We start from the raw sequence: 20,571 nt of genomic DNA, 5'->3' as shown, positions 1-20,571 counted from the left end.
GTCCAGCCCTAAACACGTTGGCTTTTACCATGCGTACCGTAAGGTTCATGTAATAATAACGAACAAAATGAGCTGTTATTGTACTCTACCAACCCAATTGTGCATTCTAAATTTTTTATCAAACAATTTAAAAGTGGAGGACATAAGAATTTTCCCTAATCATGATCTTTTTATAACAAATGTTATGCCATTTTTCTATTTCATTTCAACAAGTTCAATTGCGCAAAATTGACATTATGTATATCTTATCAACCAAGCGCGAGGGCCGTACTGGGAGAATATCGGCCCGAGGTCTTGACAGTACGGACCGAGCGCAGCGAGGTCCGTACAAAAAAAGACCGAGGGCCCATATTCTTTCAGTACGGTCCCGAGCAAGCCTGGTTAATAAGAAATTTATTATACGACTGAAGTTCAAAGGGACGCAAGTGCGGTATCATTCGGGAACATTCGGGACAGTGCCCGGTCCAATACTTAGAGAATATTGACCGGCAATAGAACATTTTGATTGGTTGATTTTAGTTATTGGCCCTGTGACTGCCCGAGTCGTGTAATAAGACTTGGCATTTACTCTAACGTATAATTATAATTACTAGTTCTTCCACCTTAAAAATATTATCAATCTCTAATTTTTCATATTAAACCATTCACTAGATCACCTAAGGAGGTCTTATAGTTGTAAGTTTAGAAAGATCGTTCAGTTGAATTTCCCATATCTGCTCTGGAATGTTATCACAATGTTCCATAACTGGATAACCTTTATTAGTCGCGGTCACGCAGTTGTTGGTAATCACATGAAGTAATTTCTTGTCCTGTGAAAGACAAAGAAACAGAAAACATTACGGAAATATTTCATGGGCAGAACAATAGCTTAACAGGTGCGTTTTGAAACTTTGTACGTGTCTTAGTAGTCCTCTGCAAAAAAAAAAAAACAACAACAACAACATTAAATCACCAAAATTTGCCTAATCTGAGAACGGAATCCCCGACTGCAAATTATCTAAGTTTCTAAACAGAACTTACAAATACTTTAATAACTTACAACTACTTTTAATAACTTACAAATATTTTATTAGCTGGCCTCGTTTATTATCATGGAAGTGTCCAATGCACAAATTTGAGTGATGGGACGTAACCTCCTTACACCGCAGACGATAGAGACTGTTGCAGTCATTAATTAACAAATGGCTGTGGTGTTTACCATTTGTTTTATAACATAACATTGATACATTGTAGCTCAAGAGTTCCCTTTTATTTAACAAATCTTACGTGACCAGAAAAAACAATCGCGCGCGGAAAAATAGTCTTTGCATTTGCTCACGTCAGCAGCGTACACCCATGGGCAAATGGGGGACGCTAAATTGACCAACCAGAGCGCGCGCTTTACTTAAGTTATGTTATAATTTCATTTCTTATTACCTTGGTGTATTTAAACTCTTGGTTTCCCTTCAGTTCGTGGCAGCCATAAAGTGTTATCTTGGCTCCACTGTGACCTTGACTTACATCTAGGCAGGCTTCATCTTGTCGGAATTCATCAAGAAATGTGTATTGGAAAGCCTGGACAGACAGAAAAAAAAAAACATCATGTCATTGTCAGCTGTTATCTAAGCAACGTGTCACAATATCTTGCAAAAAAGTATTCCGCAGTATGTGTGGGTAGCGAATATAAGACAACATTCCGTGACCACTTTTCTAGATTTTGATCATTTTTATGTTGAAAAAATATATACTGTTTTCAATTGGCATGTCTGTTGAGTTTAAGAGTTGTTCTTGGTTGATTTTTGTTTATACAGTGAAACCTCCATTCAGGGCACACCCTATGGACCAAGGCAAGTCCCCCTGAATAGAGATGGTTTTGGGGGTTTGTTAGTAACTAACCACCGAAAATAAAAAGGAAGGTTTGGTTTGTACAATGATGACTGAAGTCAAATTGTCAAGCCGTTACAGCTCCTAATGTGCGCATATTTTTACGCTTGGCGTTTCGACTTCGGAAAAAGAAACCCTGACCTGTTAACCTTTTATATGTGTTATCATATGGTGTACATATGGTGTGCAATACGGTATTTTATTACACGACTCGGGCAGTCAGAGGGCCAATAACTAAAATCATCCAATCAAAATGCTCTATTGCCGGTCAATATTCTCTCAGTATTGGACCGGGCAATGTCCCGAATGGTCCCGAATGATACTGCACTTGTGTCCCTTTGAAATTCAGTCGTATAATAAATCTCTTATTAACCAAGCTTGCTCGGGACCGTACTGGAAGAATATCAGCCCTCGGTCTTTTTTGTACGGACCTCACTGCGCTCGGTCCGTACTGTCAAGACCTCGGGCCGATATTCTCCCAGTACGGCCCTCGCGCTTGGTTAATAAGATAATTGCATAGGTCATGATCATTGTGATTACTGTACATGTAATCTTCGAGACGAGTAAAATTTAGAGAGATTGAGGTGTCCCCTGGCTGAATGGAGAGTCAAACTCGACTTTGGTGGCCAGAAAAAGGGTTCCTATTCACTGAGTAGAGGTGTCCTTCCAATAAAGGTAACAGTTACACAGATTATATGAACACTTTTCTTGGACCAAAGTTTGTGTTCCCTTAAAAGCGGAATCCCAAAGGAGAATTTCCCCTGTATTTGTCTACAAATGTATTTCCATTTCGCTAAAGAACTATATTCTGAAACAGGGAAACTAAAAGCGAAGTCGTGTGAGCGGCTTCGACGAAAGAAGGCATTGAAGTTCAGCTTTTTTTACAATATTGTACATTTGTGAAAACTGCATGAAACAGATATTTACCTGGTTTCCCATCATGCCGTGGCAAGTTACCAGTCCCACCTCCCCTCCAGCTTTCCTTCCCATCGTGTCCAGGCAAAGATTGGTGCTCGGGTTTCGAATCTGCAGAGATGTAAGTAAACTTAACGAATGCATTGGCTAATTAATACATCAATGATTCCAAATTTGGCAGTGGCATAATTCACTTCACAAGGGGGCTCTCCCTTAAGTAGTCAAGCTACAAGTGAAGAGTTTTGAGTAAATATGACTCACGACACGAGGAAATGTAATTTTCAAAACCCTTTCCACTCGAGAAGCACTATGGGTTTCTCCTTTGTACTCCCTGTTATTAAGTTTGAATTCGTACAACACTGTATTGAAAAATAACCCAGCTTTTTCTCCCAATGGAACTCGCAACTAAGATGTACTGTACATCGATGTTGCCGGGATTTCTAGTAAATGAGCAAGGTGACTCCTCCGTTTTTTATTCCCCAAAACCAACAATCAATAACTTCGAACTTGTTACACAGCTTCATTCCAAAACCAACTTGTATGGAACGTAACGTTTTAGCCATAAAAACAGCGCAACAGCTTTAGCGCAAAGTTATTTGAAGTAAGCCGAGATTGTGTTGGTTTGTCTTTACTTCGCTCGGTAATTGGCCCAAAAAACTCGCGCCACTCACTCAACCAATCAGACGCGAGCGACCAATTCCATGAACGACTTGGTCAGCCGCGTTTTCCCGCACTTTAGGCGATTCGATTGTTTTTACTTTGAATTCTCATTGGCTCTCAAAGATATTTTCCTTTCTTTTGAGTGGTTGTTGCGATGACTTGGGTTAAAGTTTTACGATACTCAGTGGAAAAGCGCTCTTCTCCAACAGGTAATCAATAAAACATAACAGCGAAGAAGAAAGAGTTCCCGCGAAGGAATCGGACCTCAGAACTTCGGATTCTGCGCTCCCACACCTCTACCACTCAACCACAGAGACTCTTCAGTGAGCCAAGTTACTACCAGCTTCATCTAAGATATGCGTCTCGCATACTGTTGGTATTACCAATGTTGGAAGCTCCGTATCGGTTTATAGAAAAAGGAAGATATTCAGTTTTAAGCTCGGTAGTGGAATGAAGAGCTGTTTCTTTTCTCGTTATGTCACGAACTTGGGTCAAAGAAACGTGGACAAACCAACAAAAAAACAAACAAAAATCATCTTTCTTCAAAACATAGTCGTACACTTAAAAAGCAACATACCGGTCCGTTAGCTTTGAGAGGTTCATAAATCGACCTGACAGTATCATTGGCCACATTCTCCATATACCACTTGAAACTTTTACATTTGAGCTTTTCCCGCAGTGCAAGTCGATCGCTGATATCTCCAGGGTCGACATTTTTAAGTTCGGGTTTCTTGTCATAAAGCCATTCCTTGTACTCGTCCATCCACACTTCCGCCACGCGCTTGAAGTTTATAAGAGTGGCGTCTGCCTTGGGGTATGAGTATGGTACATGATGTCTGTAGACATGTCCCACTCGGGAACAAGGAATGTTCTCAAGTTGGCCACCACACTGCCAGAGCTTTAGAAATGAAAAAAGATCCATCGGGAACCTTAATGACATCACTTTAATCCCGAAAATCAATGTGCGTATTCCAATGCTGTCTTTTACCCTTCTCCTGCAAAAACGTCGCCTATTTTCCCCTTTTCACACTAAACTGAGAATGAATTCATAATAGCGCTGGTAATTTTAAGAGATACGATACTGAAAAGGAGAATTGTTTGACAATCGAGAGCTTCTTTAGAGGGCGATCATTTCCTCTATCCTCATAACTCAGGTGTTTGATTCACTGGTGATACTGTTACGAGAACTTTAATGCACTCTCGAGGGCTCAGAGCTTAATTAATCGTCCCTTTACACGTGCTTCCCATTTTCGTCTCTTCATACGAAGTGCAAAAACACTTAGTAACAATACTTGTATCCTCAAAACCATTTTCAGTCCAGTTGAGTGTCAAAAGTTAGGTAGGAATAGCTCATTTCCGAATTACCTTTAAACTCTCAGGACTCGACACTAACTTTTCAACTTACTAAACCAAGTGGCTAGTGACAACTTAGATGTTACAACAATTTCAGTTTGTTTACTAGCCAAACTGGCTGCTGGAAATCGAAAACCACTAGCCAAAACTGAATTTCTACTAGTCTGTGGCTAGTTGGCTACTGCATGTTAATGTTGAGCCCTGCCTCTTTTTCAAAGCTAATTCGGGTGCTCATCCTTTAATGTGATAATAAGTTTTCATTCACATGTAAATTAAACTCATTTTCACAAGAATGGTTGAGCAACAGGCCTCGTTTTGACAAGAGCCAAAGAATACTTCGGAAATGGCCAATCGCTTTGCTTTGCCTTCCTTCGTTCAGCGTGATTGTAAAGAAAACTCGAGTTATGAAACCTCTTTAACTCCCAAGATCTGATTGCTAAATTAATTCTCCAAACTAGGTGCTACTCATTTCCTTATAAATTAGTTATGGGAATTTTGTGTCAAATCAATAACTTCTACCTGATAAGTTTGATTATTCTCACTACCTGCTAACTGGATAATGCATGGATATTACTGGGAGAAGTTACAGGTTAATCACTTCTGGGAGTTAAAGTTAGTAAATTAGATGCAAAACAAGAAATCATTGCTCCTTGTTTATCCAAGTTCTCTGCAATGCAGGCAGCATCCTTGTTTTTACTTTGAGTTCAGGTGTTCCAGCCAATAGCCTTATTATGTCAAGGTCTAAAATTGCAACCATATGGTTGCTATTTCCGCTGAGAATTGACAATTGAGGACCAGAATTTTAATATTGAGAACAGCTGCACTCATGATATGACACTCCTGGGTATCACTTCCTGCGTCATGAATGAAATTAACAGCCCTATAATGGTAATTTAACTAATTTTTTCTTTTTTCATTTTCCCAGTGTCCAGTCAATTACAGATTGCAGATCACAGTGAGCCATCAGTGAACACAACACTTTGGCAGGGTTAGTAATTTAATTCTTTAAACCTTTAATCCCAGAGGTGATTAACCTGTAACTTCTCCCTATAATATCCATACATGATCCAGCAAACAGGTAATGAGAATACTCAAACTTATCAGGTAGAAGTTGTTACCTTGATAAAACACCAAATTCTCGTAACCAATTTACAAGGAAATGTGTAGCAGCTAGAGGGGAGATTTCATAATCAGATCTTGGGAATTAAAGAGTTAATCTGATTGTTAATTCTCCCCTCCAATTGCTACACATTTCCTTCTAAAATAGTTATGAGAATTTAGTGTTAGATCAAAATAACAACTTCTACCAGATAAGTTTGTTAATCACATCTACTTTTAAAAGTACATATTTCACAGCATGAAGATGTTATTATTAATAAGACGCCTGGAAAATAAAGAAAAATAAAGGCAGAGAAAAAGGTCAACAACATGGGATGTTATGTAAGGTCACCCATCCAAGTAATAACCCCTGCCAATGGGTTTAACTTCAGTGAGACGCACAAGCACATGGCTACCAAGCATTATTTCCATAACTGATTACAATGACACTCGAGCAAATTTTTAAAGTGGTTTGCCACAGGCATTCCATGCAAAAATCTTACCTTGAATGACAGTTCATACTGCTCGCCTCCCCAGATAAACATTCCTGGATCATATTGTCCCAGCTCACTGAAAAACTCTCTGTTGATTGCAAACAACCCACCAGCCATAACAGGAGACCTGCAAAGGAATATTTGCAATTTAAGCAGGAGGTCTGAGGTGCAAGAGTGGGACATGCGGTCAGCTTATTCGGCCGGAAAGCCCAGAAGACTCGGAAAGCTCATTCTGACTGATGTCACCAGTTTCCATATCAAGCAACAACAGGGGAAATTGCTTCACCCACCCAGATCCTGTTTTTCAAAAGACCCAGAAACCTCATGGGCCTCGAAAAGGTAATTCTAGTCTTCTGTGTTCCATTCAAAAATGAGATATTGACAGTTTTGAAATTTATGCAATAAAAAATATCAGGAAAGGAAATAGAATAAACTGGTTCCTAAACTTGTATGTAAATCGACACTACATTTCCTTAGAATTAGGTCCACAGAGTTACCAACTGAAGACTTTCTAGAAATGGGCACCTAGAGGGGATGCTGGTCTATCTAAGTTACCTTTCATGAGTTTTACAGGTTTTTAGTTTACATGGGTGCAAGGAAGTGAACGGGCTCTGACCTACCTAACTTCTTGAGTAGGATCTTTCCTCTTCTTCATCTCTTCTGGACGCACTGGCCTCTCTTTGTAATCAAATCTCCAGTTGAAGGTTCCTCGTATATATGGGTCCATAGGCTTATACTGAAAAGTGTTATGATCTATGAAGTCTATAGTAGGGCACACTGCTGTCCTTCGATCAAGGGCTATCCTTTCAAGCAGAGGAGGGAGCCAGCCTACATTAGCCTCGCAATGTGCATCAAGGAAGAGAACAACTTCCCCAATGGCATTACTCGCACCAATGGATCGAGCCTTTATCAGTCCAACCCTTTCTTTAGTTCTGACAATTCTTATCTTTCCTAGTTTTCTTGTGTAGTCATCCAGTTTCTTCTTGAGATGTTCTGTAAATGAAATCATCATTAGCAACACAAGCAGAGGAAAATTATCTTTGACATGGGCTTGAGAGTGGGGAGGTTTGGGTTGGGTCACTGGAATCCAGATTGACAGGTCTGAGTTTAGTATGTGACTGGGACAGCTGAATAACAAATGCTACATCAGAGGGTATCCGGTCAACAACACTGGTCCAGGCATGCGAGGTCTAAAATTTAGCAAAATTAGTAGAAAATAATAAGGGTCAACATTTAAACTAAGGCATTTTGTTGTCCTCAAGGCATTTTCCTATTTCCAGAGTTTTTAAGGAGAAAATTAATTTTCGAAAATTTCTAGGGGGTGTACAAAGTTTTTGGAGGTTGTTCTGTAAAAGAAAAGTAGCGAGGAAAATGACGCCCCAAAGCACCAGCTGAATAGGAAATCAACCATGCATGATTTTATCTTTACTTTTTCATTCTACTAACAGTTACATGAGTTTTCTAATAAAACACAATCCTGAAATCTGTCTTAATTGACACTTCTCTACAATCCTACGTTTATCCACTCCATGGAAACACATATAAAACAAATTTTACAAAGAGTTTACCCACCTTTATCACTAAAATCATCCACCATCACTATTTCCTGGAGCATGCGTGGAGGTGACCTGTTTATGACACTGTGAACTGTTCTTAATAATGTGGACCAACCTTCATTGTGGAAAACTATGACTACACTAGCTTTGGGAAGACTTTGTGGATATTTACGTTCCTTGCACCTGAAAAAGAGAATCAATCAAAAAACGCAACTCTTATTTATGGTGGATTACCTAAGTGTTGTGACAGTGATGTAAATAAGCACAAGTTTGGTTTCATCAACCTTTTGACTGCTAAGAGTGACTAGCATCTAATTTCTCCTGACATGTCGCGAGAATAAAGGAAATGATCACCATCGTTACCTAATAATAATAATAATAATAATAATAATAATTTAATATTATATTGTGCAAATTAACATGTGGATATGATCAAATGCGCATCACAACACTTTTTGGGGGACTTTGGCTGGACTGCATCAGCAGTTTACAAACAATTGAATGAAACTTATGAGGTAAGTTTTATCAGTCAACAGGCCAGACCACATCACAGTAATCTCGTGAGTGCATTCTTTAACGTCCTCTGCAAATCCAAATTAAGTAATAATAGATGCAGGAGACGGGACCTACGGTTTATTCATCCTTGTCCGAGAAGACTAAAATGTCTATCCATTTCTTGATATTATAGAAAGGTAGCGCATTCTCCTCAGTTATTTTAAGACCTTGAGTGTTGGTCCGGCCAGGGCTCGAACCATCGACCTCAACCTCCCGCACAACAGTCCAGCGCTCTAACCAATTGAGCAAACCGGGAGGTGATGCATGTGCAGTGCAGTAATTAATAATCATCTGTGTACAAAGCTTAAAACAGTACTGTGTTGTACATGTGGGTCAGCATGACCCCATACAGTTATTGCAACAAAATAAAGAATTTGAATGAATTATTCTTAAAGTAGAAACTTTGATAAAGGTTTCTAATAACAGTGGTATGGACAAATTGAATGCCACAAGAATAAGGAAATTATTCTGCATCTTCTAAGCAAATTGCTTCCTCATTTAAAAAAGATTAAAAAATATCATAGTGAAGAATTTAGTTTTGAAAACAGCATTCAGGCAAGGCTAAGAAGTTTGAAAGTAATAGTTTTGTGCTTAGTTGCCAAGCCTTTGATTTGTAGTGAGGCTAAAGGTGACCTTGTTGTGATAGAGATCTGCACTATCTAAACCTAAACTTTAAACTTTGATGTTTTGTTCAATGCAAAAAGACTACAAGTATTGACAAGAAAATCCTAAACAGGAAACAACTTCCCTCACTGAAGGGTTACCTAAAATTCACAATGAATAATAAATAAAACAGCTGAAAAAAAAAAGCATGATAACAAAATAATTTACATTTGAAAAGAATAACTCAAGATAACCCTTAGCCTCACTCCTGTTCAAAACCTCGATAACCAAGTTAACATGATAAAAACATAATTAACATTTGAAAAGCAGCAATTTTTGTATCACAACAAGGTCACCCTTAAGAATAAAGGCTGATAGTTTTGAAGAGAAACTGTTTGGGGCTGCGTCGGTGGGAGTAACGAAATAATTTGGATATATCAACAAAGTTCAAATGGTAAATTGGCCACTGTAACAATTACAAAATCTGACGTTTTGAGCGTTAGCCCTTCGTTGGAGCGAAAGTCACCCTTAGCCTTACTCCTGCTCAAAGGCATGGGAACCAAGCATGCAACTGTAAATAAAATAATTTACATAAATAATTTATCTAAAGTTGATAATGCAGGAAGTGGTTGCCCAATCTTCAGAGCCAGTGGCTCATGTTAAAAACACTTGTCTCTAGATCAAATTGGAATTTTAAATGTTGGTTTTTGTGGAGGGAGGAAAACCAGAGGTCACAGAGAAAAACCCTCAGAGCAGGGACAAGGACCAACAACAAGCTCAACCCGCATGTGATGCCAGGTTCAGGAATCAAACCCAGGCCACAGTGGTGAGAGGTGAGTGCTCTCACCCCTGCAACATCCCTGCTCCAGGCTCCCTCTGTAAAATGGACCATTGTAAACTCTGAGTTCTCTGAACTTGTGGAGACTAGGCTGAATATTCAAGATAAGCAAGAGTCTAGATGATTGAAAAAATGAATATTAATTAGCTAAAAAGCTCGGGATTGACTGTATTAAATCAGAACAAAAAGAAATAGACTAGTCAACTCTCTTCCTTATGGATGAATTGACCTACTGAACAAGAAATCTCATTGCAAATTCAAAAGAAACATTCAAAATAAAAGCATCATCTCCAAAAGATAAACATCATGCCAAGTTTACATTCTACCCATTGTTTGGACTTGGATGTAATATCATAAGGCTGACGGTGATAAGTTTTGTATAAAGAATACATTTGGTAGCACTTAATAATTTATCAACTACATGTCTGATACACGTACACTGAAAGTTCATATTCATTGAAAGAGATCAGAGAAAACACTTTAACCCGTATCCCATTGCTAATTTGCGAACAATCACATATTTTAAAAAAGGAAATTTTTCGGTGATTCACACGAAAAATTTCAAAAAGTCAAAAAGTTACCGAGAAATTCTTACTTCGAGTAATTCTGAAAAAGAAAAAAAAATAGGATATCGCTTCTAGATCACTGGAATTGCAATTCAAGACTAAATGTGGGACAACGTCTTGTTAGAATGATTCGTTCCTGTTTCATCTAATGAAATTACTGAGGTGCTTATTAATTTTTCAAAGGTTTTGACCTATTTTTTCCAAACAGCTCGATCACCGAAGCCAAAACAAAACAAAACAAAACAGAGAATGCGTTGGATGTACTTACGCAAAATGTCTTGTATCCTTAAGCGGACGTTCCAAGGAAATTTTATCGCTAATATGTTGATTGAAACCATACTCAGCGTAAGCACTATCTTTCAAGTGTTCGCTTCCAGCTTCTGTTTCTACAGGCTCCCCATAAGAGCCTGGCCCTCGGGGAATGTTTTTCTCCTTCTCCGGTGTCCAGAAATCCTCAATCCTGACCATTTCACCGAGCCTTGGGTGTGAATTTGCCACGTGGATAGGGTCGAGTTTATATTTCGCACAACCACTGAACCCGCAGTTTACGAAAAGATAAACAATAGTGCAGATCAACAACGCTGCCAAACATTTACAAGTTCTTTTCAACTTAAATCGCATGATCGAACTGTAAAACAAAGGATGCCTATGGTAAACTGAAACGATCGAACAATCTTACGATAAAAAATGTACTACAGAACAATAATGTTTCCACGCAAATAGCAGAATATTGACAGTCTTCCGTCGAAGAGCTGATCGGCTGAATCAAATGTTTTCTAGCATATTGGCTGTAAACTCCACTGGAAATTCCAAAAATAATGCTAAATCTAGTACAGTAACTTTCTCTTGATTTCCAGAGCTTTTTCAATCTTTATGTCCAAACATAAGTTTCCAACAAGACCAGCTTTCCCACACGATCACAGACTCCTTACCGGTAAGTTGCAAATGCACGGAACACAAAGTGTTTGTCTCACCGCACTCGATATCGCAATTTTAAAGGAGAACAATAAAACCAGTTAAGACAATTAAATTTGAAGCAAGCGATTCCCCATCAAATTCCACAGAGTATGGAATAAACAATGGAAGATACTCAATCTAAATCAGACACAAGATATAACTCTCACGGTGAATGAACCCTCCAATGCCACAAAACTGCGGGTAAAAAATCTTCCACGCTTCTCCTAGAGACATCGTCCAGTTGAATATTTCTCCACTGAGCTCTGGTTAATGTTGTTTACCATTACTTTCGAAGAAATTCCAAAAAGAAAAACTTAACGACTAAAGAAAATTAAAAAATAATATAATTTATTGATATTTAACCAGCAGTATTTGTTTTAATCCTACTTCCGTTGTATAAGGCGCATGAACTTTTCCAAAGCTTGTTTCTGAGGTGTCCTTGAGGTGGAACGAGAATTTTCTTGCTAGATGTTGACACCTTGATAGTTATACAATTACAGCCTTCATTTTCGAACCTGACAGATACTGGCCTATCTAGCTGAGACTTTAGAATAGCATGATTTTTTCTGCTGTCGATGTGATGGCCAGGGATGACCAACCTTTGCAAGTATTTTTCACATTCTTTTTTCTTCTACAAGTTTGTCAAGGCCGAGAACTTCATTGTAATACTGACAATTGTGGCGATGAAGCAAACAAATATGATGAACGCTCCACATCGCAAACTCTTATAGAGGAGAGCCTGTTCATGATTTCTCCACAAGATTTTTACTATAATTTTCTGGTGAAACATATGCCGTTCGTGATGAGGAAGGTAGCTAGGAACTGGCCAGCGTATACGGTAGGAAAGCAAGTATTTATTATTTTTTAGCAAATAAAATAAAATTGTAATTACTTCTAAACATAAGCATAGCATACTTGTATATATACTTTCTCGCGAAGAAACTGGCAAAAGCGTGTTGGACGTAACTCTCAAAAACTGCATATAGACAGCTAACTCAATTTTTTATGAATAATTTTTCAAGAGGGATGAAAACTTTGCTTTAGTGTCTAGCTCACTCCAACGCCATGGAGATTGGAAGAGATGAGTTTTTTTCTGGTTAATTATTTGAAAAAAAAAAAGATCAAAACAAAACAATAAACTTGTTAAACATTTCAAATAGATTGTCTTACTGTTACCTCCCAAAACTGATAAACATGTAACTTCTCCTTATAATATCCATACATTATTCAGCAAACAGGTAATGAGAATACTCAAACTTATCAGGTAGAAGTTATCTTGATCAAATGCCAAATTCTTGGAACTAGTTTACTGGCAAATGTGTAGCAGCTAGAGAGGAGAATTAATTAAAACTCAGATCTTGTGGGGTAAAAGGTTAATCATGCAAAACTCACCCACAAAATCTATCTTAAATTTGAAGCGAAGAGAATTGTTTATATTGGCACAATATGAATTGAAATGAATTAGGTGAAAACCTGTGTACATTGATAATTTTTTGCTTTCCCACTCCCAGATCAATTGCTTTACTACACAAATTTTTCAAAGAGAAAAGTATTGGTGATTTGATCTTTAAAATTTTCCTAAGAGATGTACTGTGTAAGCAAACTCTTTTCTCCTGTCTCTTGTATGTGTAGGTGTGGACAGAAAACTACCTGATCAATTCCTTAAATGAAGACTTCCAAGTATCAGTTATAAGTGGAATTCAGAATTTCCCATGGGGTAGTAAAAGTAACATACCAGTCAAAGAATTCTTCTCACGATATTCACAAGAAGATCTGACACTTTATGATGAACCAACAGTTAACATGCTTAATGACATCAAAGTTCCCCTTTGTGTTCAATGTCGTCAATTCATGGGGAAAATGGGAGTCAAGCTTTGGTTACACCACCGCCAGGAGAAAGTGTCAACAGCTTTGTTTTTTCATTCAGATGAACAGCTGCTCAGTGTTCTGAATGGAAGTGCTACAATAATTTTAATTTCACCTCTTCACTCGGAAAAAGTTCCTTTTGATGGAGACAAATTGTTGGCAATTTCCAGGTTTGATACAGGTTGTCATAATTTTTTTTTAAAAAATTTCAAATTAAAAAAAAATTAGTGTTTTCTTAAATCATTATTACTAATATTTTGATTTACTTCTCAAGTTGTATTTCTCTGACTATTTTTAACTAAAATATGCAAAATTTAAAACTGATTCTCATTTTAAACATGAAAATCACTGGTGATCCTTGCAATCTGATTGGTCTTCACTGGTGCAATTTATTTACAAATCACACTATTTTTTGCTCTAAATCACATCTTTTCCCAGCCATTGAGAATCCTTTACTGTAACGTAACAAACAATCAGATCTCAAGGCTTGTTAAATAAAGAGAAACCAATAATAGAAGAGGAAAATGAAAGACAACTTTTGCAACTTTTTGCCAACCAGCTTAGTAATGCATCAAATTAATAAATAATTTCTACATAGTTTACTGAAAAATCCTTTATTTGAGCATCTGAACTTTGGAATTTCAAAATGGATGTGTTAAAGTGGTAATTGAACTTCATGTCAAGCAATTTTGGTGTGAAATCATACTAACCTCACAATTTCAAATCAAACTCGCACTGCACACTCATTTCATTTTGAAATCACTTGTATGATTTCAGACCAAACTGCATGCTACTCAGTTCAATTACCATTTTTTTATAAAAATATGAAAAAGGCAGTTTCCAAGCATGACAAATTTGCTACAAGAGCAAGCTCTAGAGTGAGATCAGAGATTTGGATTTGTTGGTGTAAGAGTTGGAATATGATTGGATTAGTGGGAATTTTCCCCTCCCCTTTTCACAGTATGGTGTGCGCAAGTTTCAATTATTCAACTATCTTCATTTAAACATTGTTCATCTACTAGATATTCTATCATCTAGAGGCATTCCACACTTGACTATTGACCTTGATGAGGGTGACTTGCTATACATACCACAAATGTGGTGGCAACATGTAACATTTTCAGCAGAGTATAACCTATTTGTACAGTTTCTATGGCCATCAAGAACTTCCAAAAATTCTGCAAAACTACGATCTTCTTCTCTAAGAAGAGGTAAAAAATAAATTAATGAGTTATTTTTTCATCCATACAGTTTTGTTGTGCTGTTATTTGAAGAACTGAAACCTGGCGAATCATTGTGTTTATTGGTACTATGATACCACTCAGAAAACAAAAAATGAAGTTTAATTTTGTCAAATTGATCTACTGGAAATAGTCAGAAATCAGTAATTGACTTGTCATTTTATTTTGAGTTACACATTAAATTTTGTACTTTCTCATCACTTCAGTGTATGCAAAAAAAAAATGCATTTAGTTGTCTTAATGGTAGACATATTTAACTAATTAAGAAAAGGTTTTCCTTGCATCCCTGCTATTTAAGAAAGTAAGGGAAGAATTTGGGAGCATTTGTTTGAAATGGTGGCAGGGAGGGGGCTGGGGCTTATTCAAGGAGGGCAGTTTTTAGAGCGTGGGTGCTTATTCAAGGAAATACAGTATATATTTTCATGACAGGTATCTTAAACATGCACAGAGATTAAATATGTATCCATGTGGCACCAATAAATATTTCTCCATATCTAAGCTCCTCATTTTATTTTCTATGTATGGTGGTGAAGGTGATAACCTGCCAAGTATGCCAGCATCATTTAGAAGTTTACTCAGAAAGTATGAAGAGAAGTTCTTGATGATGGATGTGCAACCACTGGATTGTTCAGACCAAGACAAGAGGATGAGTGAATATACATTTGAAACAGGAAAAATGTCACCAGAAAAATATGAAATTATTCATAATGGCCCTGACTTTACTGAGGTAATGACAGAAATTTGTACCTGTGTGATCACCTTGACCAGGCATTATGTAAAGATTGTCCAATAGTAACTAATTTCTTTCCCAGCTGAATTTATGGACAAAGATAAATTTAAATCAATTAAAAAAAAAAAAAAACATTCAAATAAAAAGAAAAAGGAGACCATCTAGCTAAATACCATTTAACCATGACCTGTTATTAGATCAGTTAGGGATTTATTTTATGGCAAAAAGATGAAAAAAAATTATTTAACAAAGTACTGGGTAAGAAATTAATAACATTTGTTATGGTTTTCTTAAATCTGACAGAGCTGAGTGTGATTCCATCTTAAAAACTGCTTGAAAAAGTTTACTAGAAGTTCTGAAGGATGTAATCAGACTAAAAGCAATTTTTTTTCACACTGGACCAAAGTGGGCTCATGTTGACTACAACCATAGTAATCTGTTAAGACAATACTTATTATCATGTCTACTTTTTATCTCACAGGAGGAAGCCTGCAACTTTGATATGAATAACCTACAAAGCCCCTGCCATTTTGCATCCTGTTTTAAAGATCCAGAATCACCAATTTGTATTCGTTACATTCTAGACTATTGCGGGCACTGGCAAGATCGAGGCTGTGCCATCGAACTACCTCAACTGTTAAACAAGGTGGACAAGAATTTAATGACGCAGATTATGTCCTTGAAATCCTCCTACAAATAGACTATTTAATTGACCATGATAACAAAAATTTTAGTGATAATGTCAGGTAACAGAAGAGGCACATATACCTCACTTGTTAGTCTGCTGAATTTCACCAGCTACTGCCAAGCCGAAAACCATGTAGATCTATCCAATGTGAAACTTGAAACCCTTTAAAGCCTTTTCTTCCTGCAAAATTCACTTTCTTCAAAATTTAAGAAACCTCATTTCTGTACTCATAACGGAAAATTTCATGTACCCAGGGTTCGACACTAACTTTTTAACTTACAAGCCAAGTGGCTAGTGACATCTTAGATGTTACGACAATTTGTGACAGTTTGTTTACTAGCCAAACAGGCTGGTGGAAATTGAAAACTATGAGCCAAAACTGAATTTCTACTAATCTGTGGCTAGTTGGCTACCAGTAATCTGAATTTAAGGCAAAATCAACAGATTACCCATGGGTAAACAGCCGGAAATTACAGTAATAAAAGTGAACAAAGGCCAAGTGTTCATACAAGCTAATACACCATGTTTAAAAATAGTAGAAAAACATTTTAGATGCTAACTGTCATCTTATTTATAACAAAAACAATATTTTAATGATAACTGAATGATGTTTCTGCAATTCTACACCTCATTCTGTAAGTAAGTCTCAGCACTGAATTACAATCTTGTAAATTGGGACTTATGAAGAAAACTATTTTTAAAATTCCAAGTCTTCCCTAAAGCATGAAAGTATTACTAGTAACATAATGAATGGGAGCAAAGAATTTAATTGCAGCTCTATGTGCATAATGTTCTTCAGCAAATTTGATGAATTTTGAAACTAAACAACTTAATTATGGCATTTCAGGACTTGGTACCTCGAGGGTTTTTTTCCAGGCTTCTTTACTTACAATAACCAACCTATTTCTCATCAATTACTTTTATTAGTTAGCAAGTCAAACTTTACATTTGAATTCCAGGATTTTTATAACATCATCCTGGTATTTTGGGTGAAGTTCATTTCTTGGGACCTGCAAAAGATAAGTAAGGCTGGTATTAATTAACTATGCACTGACATTACTTGATTATTTTCCAGTGTACTTTCTGACATTATTCCAGTTTTGGTGCATTGTGAATGTAGCCTACTGCTCTGTCAATAAAATCTATTTGACAAGGCAGGATGATGCATCATGTTTGCAACAGAGTAATCATACAGATTTGGTTGAAAAGGAAGGCAAATAACAGTCAGAATTGAAGATGAGGATTCAGTATTACTTAATGGTCAATCATCACACAATTATTTTGAAATTCTATTGGCATTTGTTTTTATTCCCATAAATAAACAATAGCCTCCATTTGGTGTGAAAATAAGCAAGGATATGTTGCAGGTAAAAATTAAATTCAGTTAAAAAAAATTTTAACCTAGGTTGAATTTCAATTCTCTTTGTCTCCAAGCCCTAATTGTGAATAATTAGGGCTTGGAGACAAAGGAAATTGAAATTCAACCTAGGTTAAAATTTTTTTACCTGAATTTAATTTTTACCTGCAACAGATATTTTTCAGTAGATATTATCTGTTGCGAGATGCAAACAGTTTTCCTGTGAGCTTTGAGGAACAGACAATGTCCAAGGACAAATATGCAACCATATTTTTGTGCCAAATGAAGGCTATTGTGTTTATCGTGCAGGACAAAATCTTTAAGAACACCTAACCATTTAGAGTGTGGGATGTTCAGTGTCCTCTGATACTTCAAACCATATAAGGGTGACCCCTTGATAAAGGTTGACTACCCAATGAACAAAAAATTACTCAAAAATACAACCAACATTGATTTCAGGAGAGAATTATTGACTCAGTTTACTTGAAAGATTATTCTCTGTTTGAGTGGTTCTGATTTAAGTGACCATTCAATACAGGTGGAAGACTACGTACTATACAAACATACCATTAAGACTCACTCAAACGTGACGATGAACCCCAGGGGGGGGGGGAGGACTCCCATAAAAAGCAGACGGGGAAGCTCGTCATCTTGCTTAGGGGTGTAAATTTTGGATTTTGGTCTTGCTTAGGGTGTTCCAGGCAAAGTACCAATATTTTAAGCCGCTAAGGTCTCGTTTAGGGTTCTGCGAAGAAATACAGAATTATACAAAGAGAAACAGAAGTAAAATTCTCTTTTTAACCTGTTTTGTTTACCGTATTACCTCAACATTAACTAGTTTTCTATTTTACCAAGTGCCAAAGAGACAATGCATGAACATGAGCGGTCTCTGTTAGGGGTCAAAATTTGCTTAAACCATGCCAAGATGGTCTCCTTTAAGGGTTAAATTCAAAATTTCCGACGAACATCCCTGTCTGTTTCATATGGGAGTCCCCCCCGGGCCATGAACCCTTTTAACAATTGGATAATCAAAGTTTGACCATACCACCAATTAAGCACTGTTTCTGATTTGCATACCTCATTGCAGTCATAACCTTGACTTGCCATTGTTTTCACAAATGCTCCCTCACCTCCACGATTTCTTCCCATCGAAACATAGATGCGTGAACCAGATTTTGATAACTTTGGAATGCACTGAGCCAGCCGCATGGAGTCGTCTGCTGAATAAAGGCACTCTGCTGCTAGAATCAGATGAAATAGACCATCTTTTGTCAAATCTTCTGTGTTTTTTCCCCAACAATATTCCATAACCTTGATTCTACTCCGACAAACTTCAGTCACATTTGCTGCTACGTTGTCTTCAAGAGTTTTTACACAACATTTCTGGTCAGTTAGAATGGTCATTTTTGCACCTAACAAACACAAATAAATTCCAACCAAACCGCAGCCAGCTCCAAGTTCTAAAACTCGACATTCCTGCAAATAATGTATAGGAAATAGATCTCGATTATCGAACATTTTAGCGAGCGCAATACTTCCATCCCAAACAGTTGTTCCAAGAGCTGTGTAGCTCTGTCGAAGTTTTATGACAGACTTGTAATTGTAGAGTTTGTTGTCCCCCTCTCCAGATCGATCAGCGTAAGAACTTCTGTCAATTTCAAGTTCAAATGGTTTTTCAAACCGTTGTTTTTCAGGTTTGTACTCTTGTCGAAGCCACATGGTTAACTAGGATTACTCCAACTCAGTAGGGCCAGCAGAACCCCAAAGAACACGACAAAATACTATCTGTCTTTACAAAACCTGCCAGGCGCAACTTTGTAGCCAAGCCTCAAGGTTAAGTTAACCAGACTCCCTCAGTCTGCTAGAGAGCCAAACTTGAGTTGTCTTTTCTAGCGGAGGTATTTGATGAACTGAAAAAATAAACGAAAAAACAACAGTACTTTGGAAGGCAGATGACACCAATCCACCAAACCTGCAGTTAGATCAGTTTTAAGTAGCGCTTTAACATCCGAAGAGAGAAGATCTCGAAACAGAACTGCAATGTAAATGTAATCGATTTGGAATCTTTTCAACTTATTAAATATATATAATATATATTTGGATCTGTAGAACATACGGGAAGTCTGTGTTTCGATTTTTCCGTATAACAGTGCTCAATACATAAAGGTAGAGTGCAGTATATGTTGAGTAGAAAAATACGAAGACTACGTTTTTATCCCTACAAGCCTGTTTCGTGTTGCTCACCGTCATCAGGGGATGATGGAGGAGTATCTGCTTAAAAATGCTGCCCAGTCGGCAAAACAACATATATTTCTATACTCAACACGAAATGGATACCGGCCCGCTCTCAGAATACTGAATACTTCCCGCTCTCGGAACCGATCAGAACGCACGATTTGTACTATCGCCCCCTCACGAACTGAGAAAAAACATAACGTAGACAATACTTTTTAGTGCATTGTTTGTCAGTATTGTAAGTAAAGTAGTCTCTCAAGAAAGTAAGTAATTCAAGTATTGTAAGTAATGCAGGTTAGCGTCATTTTTATTGTGCAAGAATGAAAAATACGAATAATAATAAGATGTAAAAGAAATTGAAGAGACGGTAAAACGATTAAAATTCCCATCCAGCTGATCAGGTATTTCTGCCCATGAGATTTGAGACTGTAACAAAAAGAAAGCTCCATTACTGGCAGCATTAAGCTGATGTGGACCTGCGATAAATCTAACTTCTATCCAATTAAAGTAATTACAAAAACAGTAGAAAAATCCTAGCATAAATTAAAATATAAGTAGTGATTCAAACTGGTTTATAGAGGGGGTGAATAGGGGTATGCAAATCCGCCGATCCGCTACGATTTGATAACCAAATCCGTCAGTCTGTTAAAAAAAATCGTTAAATCCGAATCCGTTCGCTACTTGCCTCGTAAAAAGGTGAAAAACACACCTTGAGCTGTTATGTGTTAGCTAGGCAATGGCTTGCCCATCGAGCAAATTGCAAACGGTGGGGTACAGTATCAAAGATAAGGCCGGGGGGGGGACTCCCATATGAAACAAATGGGGATGCTCGTCGGAAATTTTAAATTTAATCGCCTAAAGGAGACCATCTGGGCGTGACTTAAGCAAATTTTGAACCCTAAAAGAGACCGCTCATGTTCATGCATTGTCTCTTTGGCACTTGGTAAAATAGAAAACTAGTTAATGTTGAGGTAATACGGTAAACAAAACAAGTTA

At 37.3% G+C, this 20,571-nt stretch overlaps 3 protein-coding genes across 3 annotated transcripts in view; 1 reads left to right on the top strand and 2 right to left on the bottom strand.

The window, feature by feature from the left end:
• LOC111330637 (polypeptide N-acetylgalactosaminyltransferase 10) overlaps positions 1–11,820 on the bottom strand; it is a 12,255-nt gene extending 435 nt beyond the window's left edge. Inside the window, exons 1-8 of the mRNA XM_022935533.2 lie at positions 10,770–11,820; positions 7,956–8,122; positions 7,004–7,376; positions 6,393–6,510; positions 4,016–4,336; positions 2,791–2,889; positions 1,417–1,554; positions 1–809 (exon numbers count right to left, since the gene is read on the bottom strand). The exon at positions 1–809 is cut by the window's left edge and continues 435 nt beyond it. Of these exons, the coding sequence (XP_022791268.1) occupies positions 657–809; positions 1,417–1,554; positions 2,791–2,889; positions 4,016–4,336; positions 6,393–6,510; positions 7,004–7,376; positions 7,956–8,122; positions 10,770–11,122 (1,722 nt within the window). The 5' untranslated portion in view covers positions 11,123–11,820 and the 3' untranslated portion in view covers positions 1–656. The remainder of the gene's footprint in view (positions 810–1,416; positions 1,555–2,790; positions 2,890–4,015; positions 4,337–6,392; positions 6,511–7,003; positions 7,377–7,955; positions 8,123–10,769) is intronic.
• A 43-nt stretch (positions 11,821–11,863) lies between these two features.
• Positions 11,864–17,140, top strand: LOC111330636 (uncharacterized). Its single transcript, XM_022935532.2, has 5 exons — positions 11,864–12,296; positions 13,091–13,505; positions 14,347–14,535; positions 15,099–15,292; positions 15,777–17,140. Exons 1-5 carry the CDS (start codon positions 12,015–12,017, stop codon positions 15,993–15,995), a joined length of 1,299 nt encoding a protein of 432 aa, XP_022791267.2. The 5' UTR covers positions 11,864–12,014; the 3' UTR covers positions 15,996–17,140.
• Positions 14,706–19,761, bottom strand: LOC111330635 (protein N-lysine methyltransferase METTL21A). Its single transcript, XM_022935531.2, has 2 exons — positions 18,418–19,761; positions 14,706–16,993 (listed from the first exon to the last, which is right to left on the bottom strand). The coding sequence occupies exons 1-2, from the start codon at positions 19,057–19,059 to the stop codon at positions 16,919–16,921; spliced, it is 717 nt and encodes a 238-aa protein (XP_022791266.2). The 5' UTR covers positions 19,060–19,761; the 3' UTR covers positions 14,706–16,918.
• Between the last annotated feature and the right edge of the window lie 810 nt (positions 19,762–20,571).

The sequence above is a fragment of the Stylophora pistillata genome, chromosome 14 (genome assembly GCF_964205215.1).
Source record: "Stylophora pistillata chromosome 14, jaStyPist1.2, whole genome shotgun sequence".
Lineage (NCBI taxonomy): Eukaryota > Metazoa > Cnidaria > Anthozoa > Scleractinia > Pocilloporidae > Stylophora > Stylophora pistillata.
Note: the sequence above shows the minus strand (reverse complement) of the source record. Positions and strands in the feature narration are given on the sequence as shown.

Bases quoted from the DNA above. Each gene is read 5' to 3' on its own strand.
- LOC111330636 (XM_022935532.2), top strand. From the start codon at position 12,015: ATGATTTTTTCTGCTGTCGATGTGATGGCCAGGGATGACCAACCTTTG. The intron at 12,297-13,090 runs GTAGGAAAGCAA...TTGTATGTGTAG, and splicing joins GGAACTGGCCAGCGTATACG to GTGTGGACAGAAAACTACCT. The intron at 14,536-15,098 runs GTAAAAAATAAA...ATGGTGGTGAAG, and splicing joins ATCTTCTTCTCTAAGAAGAG to GTGATAACCTGCCAAGTATG.
- LOC111330635 (XM_022935531.2), bottom strand. From the start codon at position 19,059: ATGTGGCTTCGACAAGAGTACAAACCTGAAAAACAACGGTTTGAAAAA. The intron at 16,994-18,417 runs GTATGCAAATCA...TATCTTTTGCAG, and splicing joins AAGGTTATGACTGCAATGAG to GTCCCAAGAAATGAACTTCA.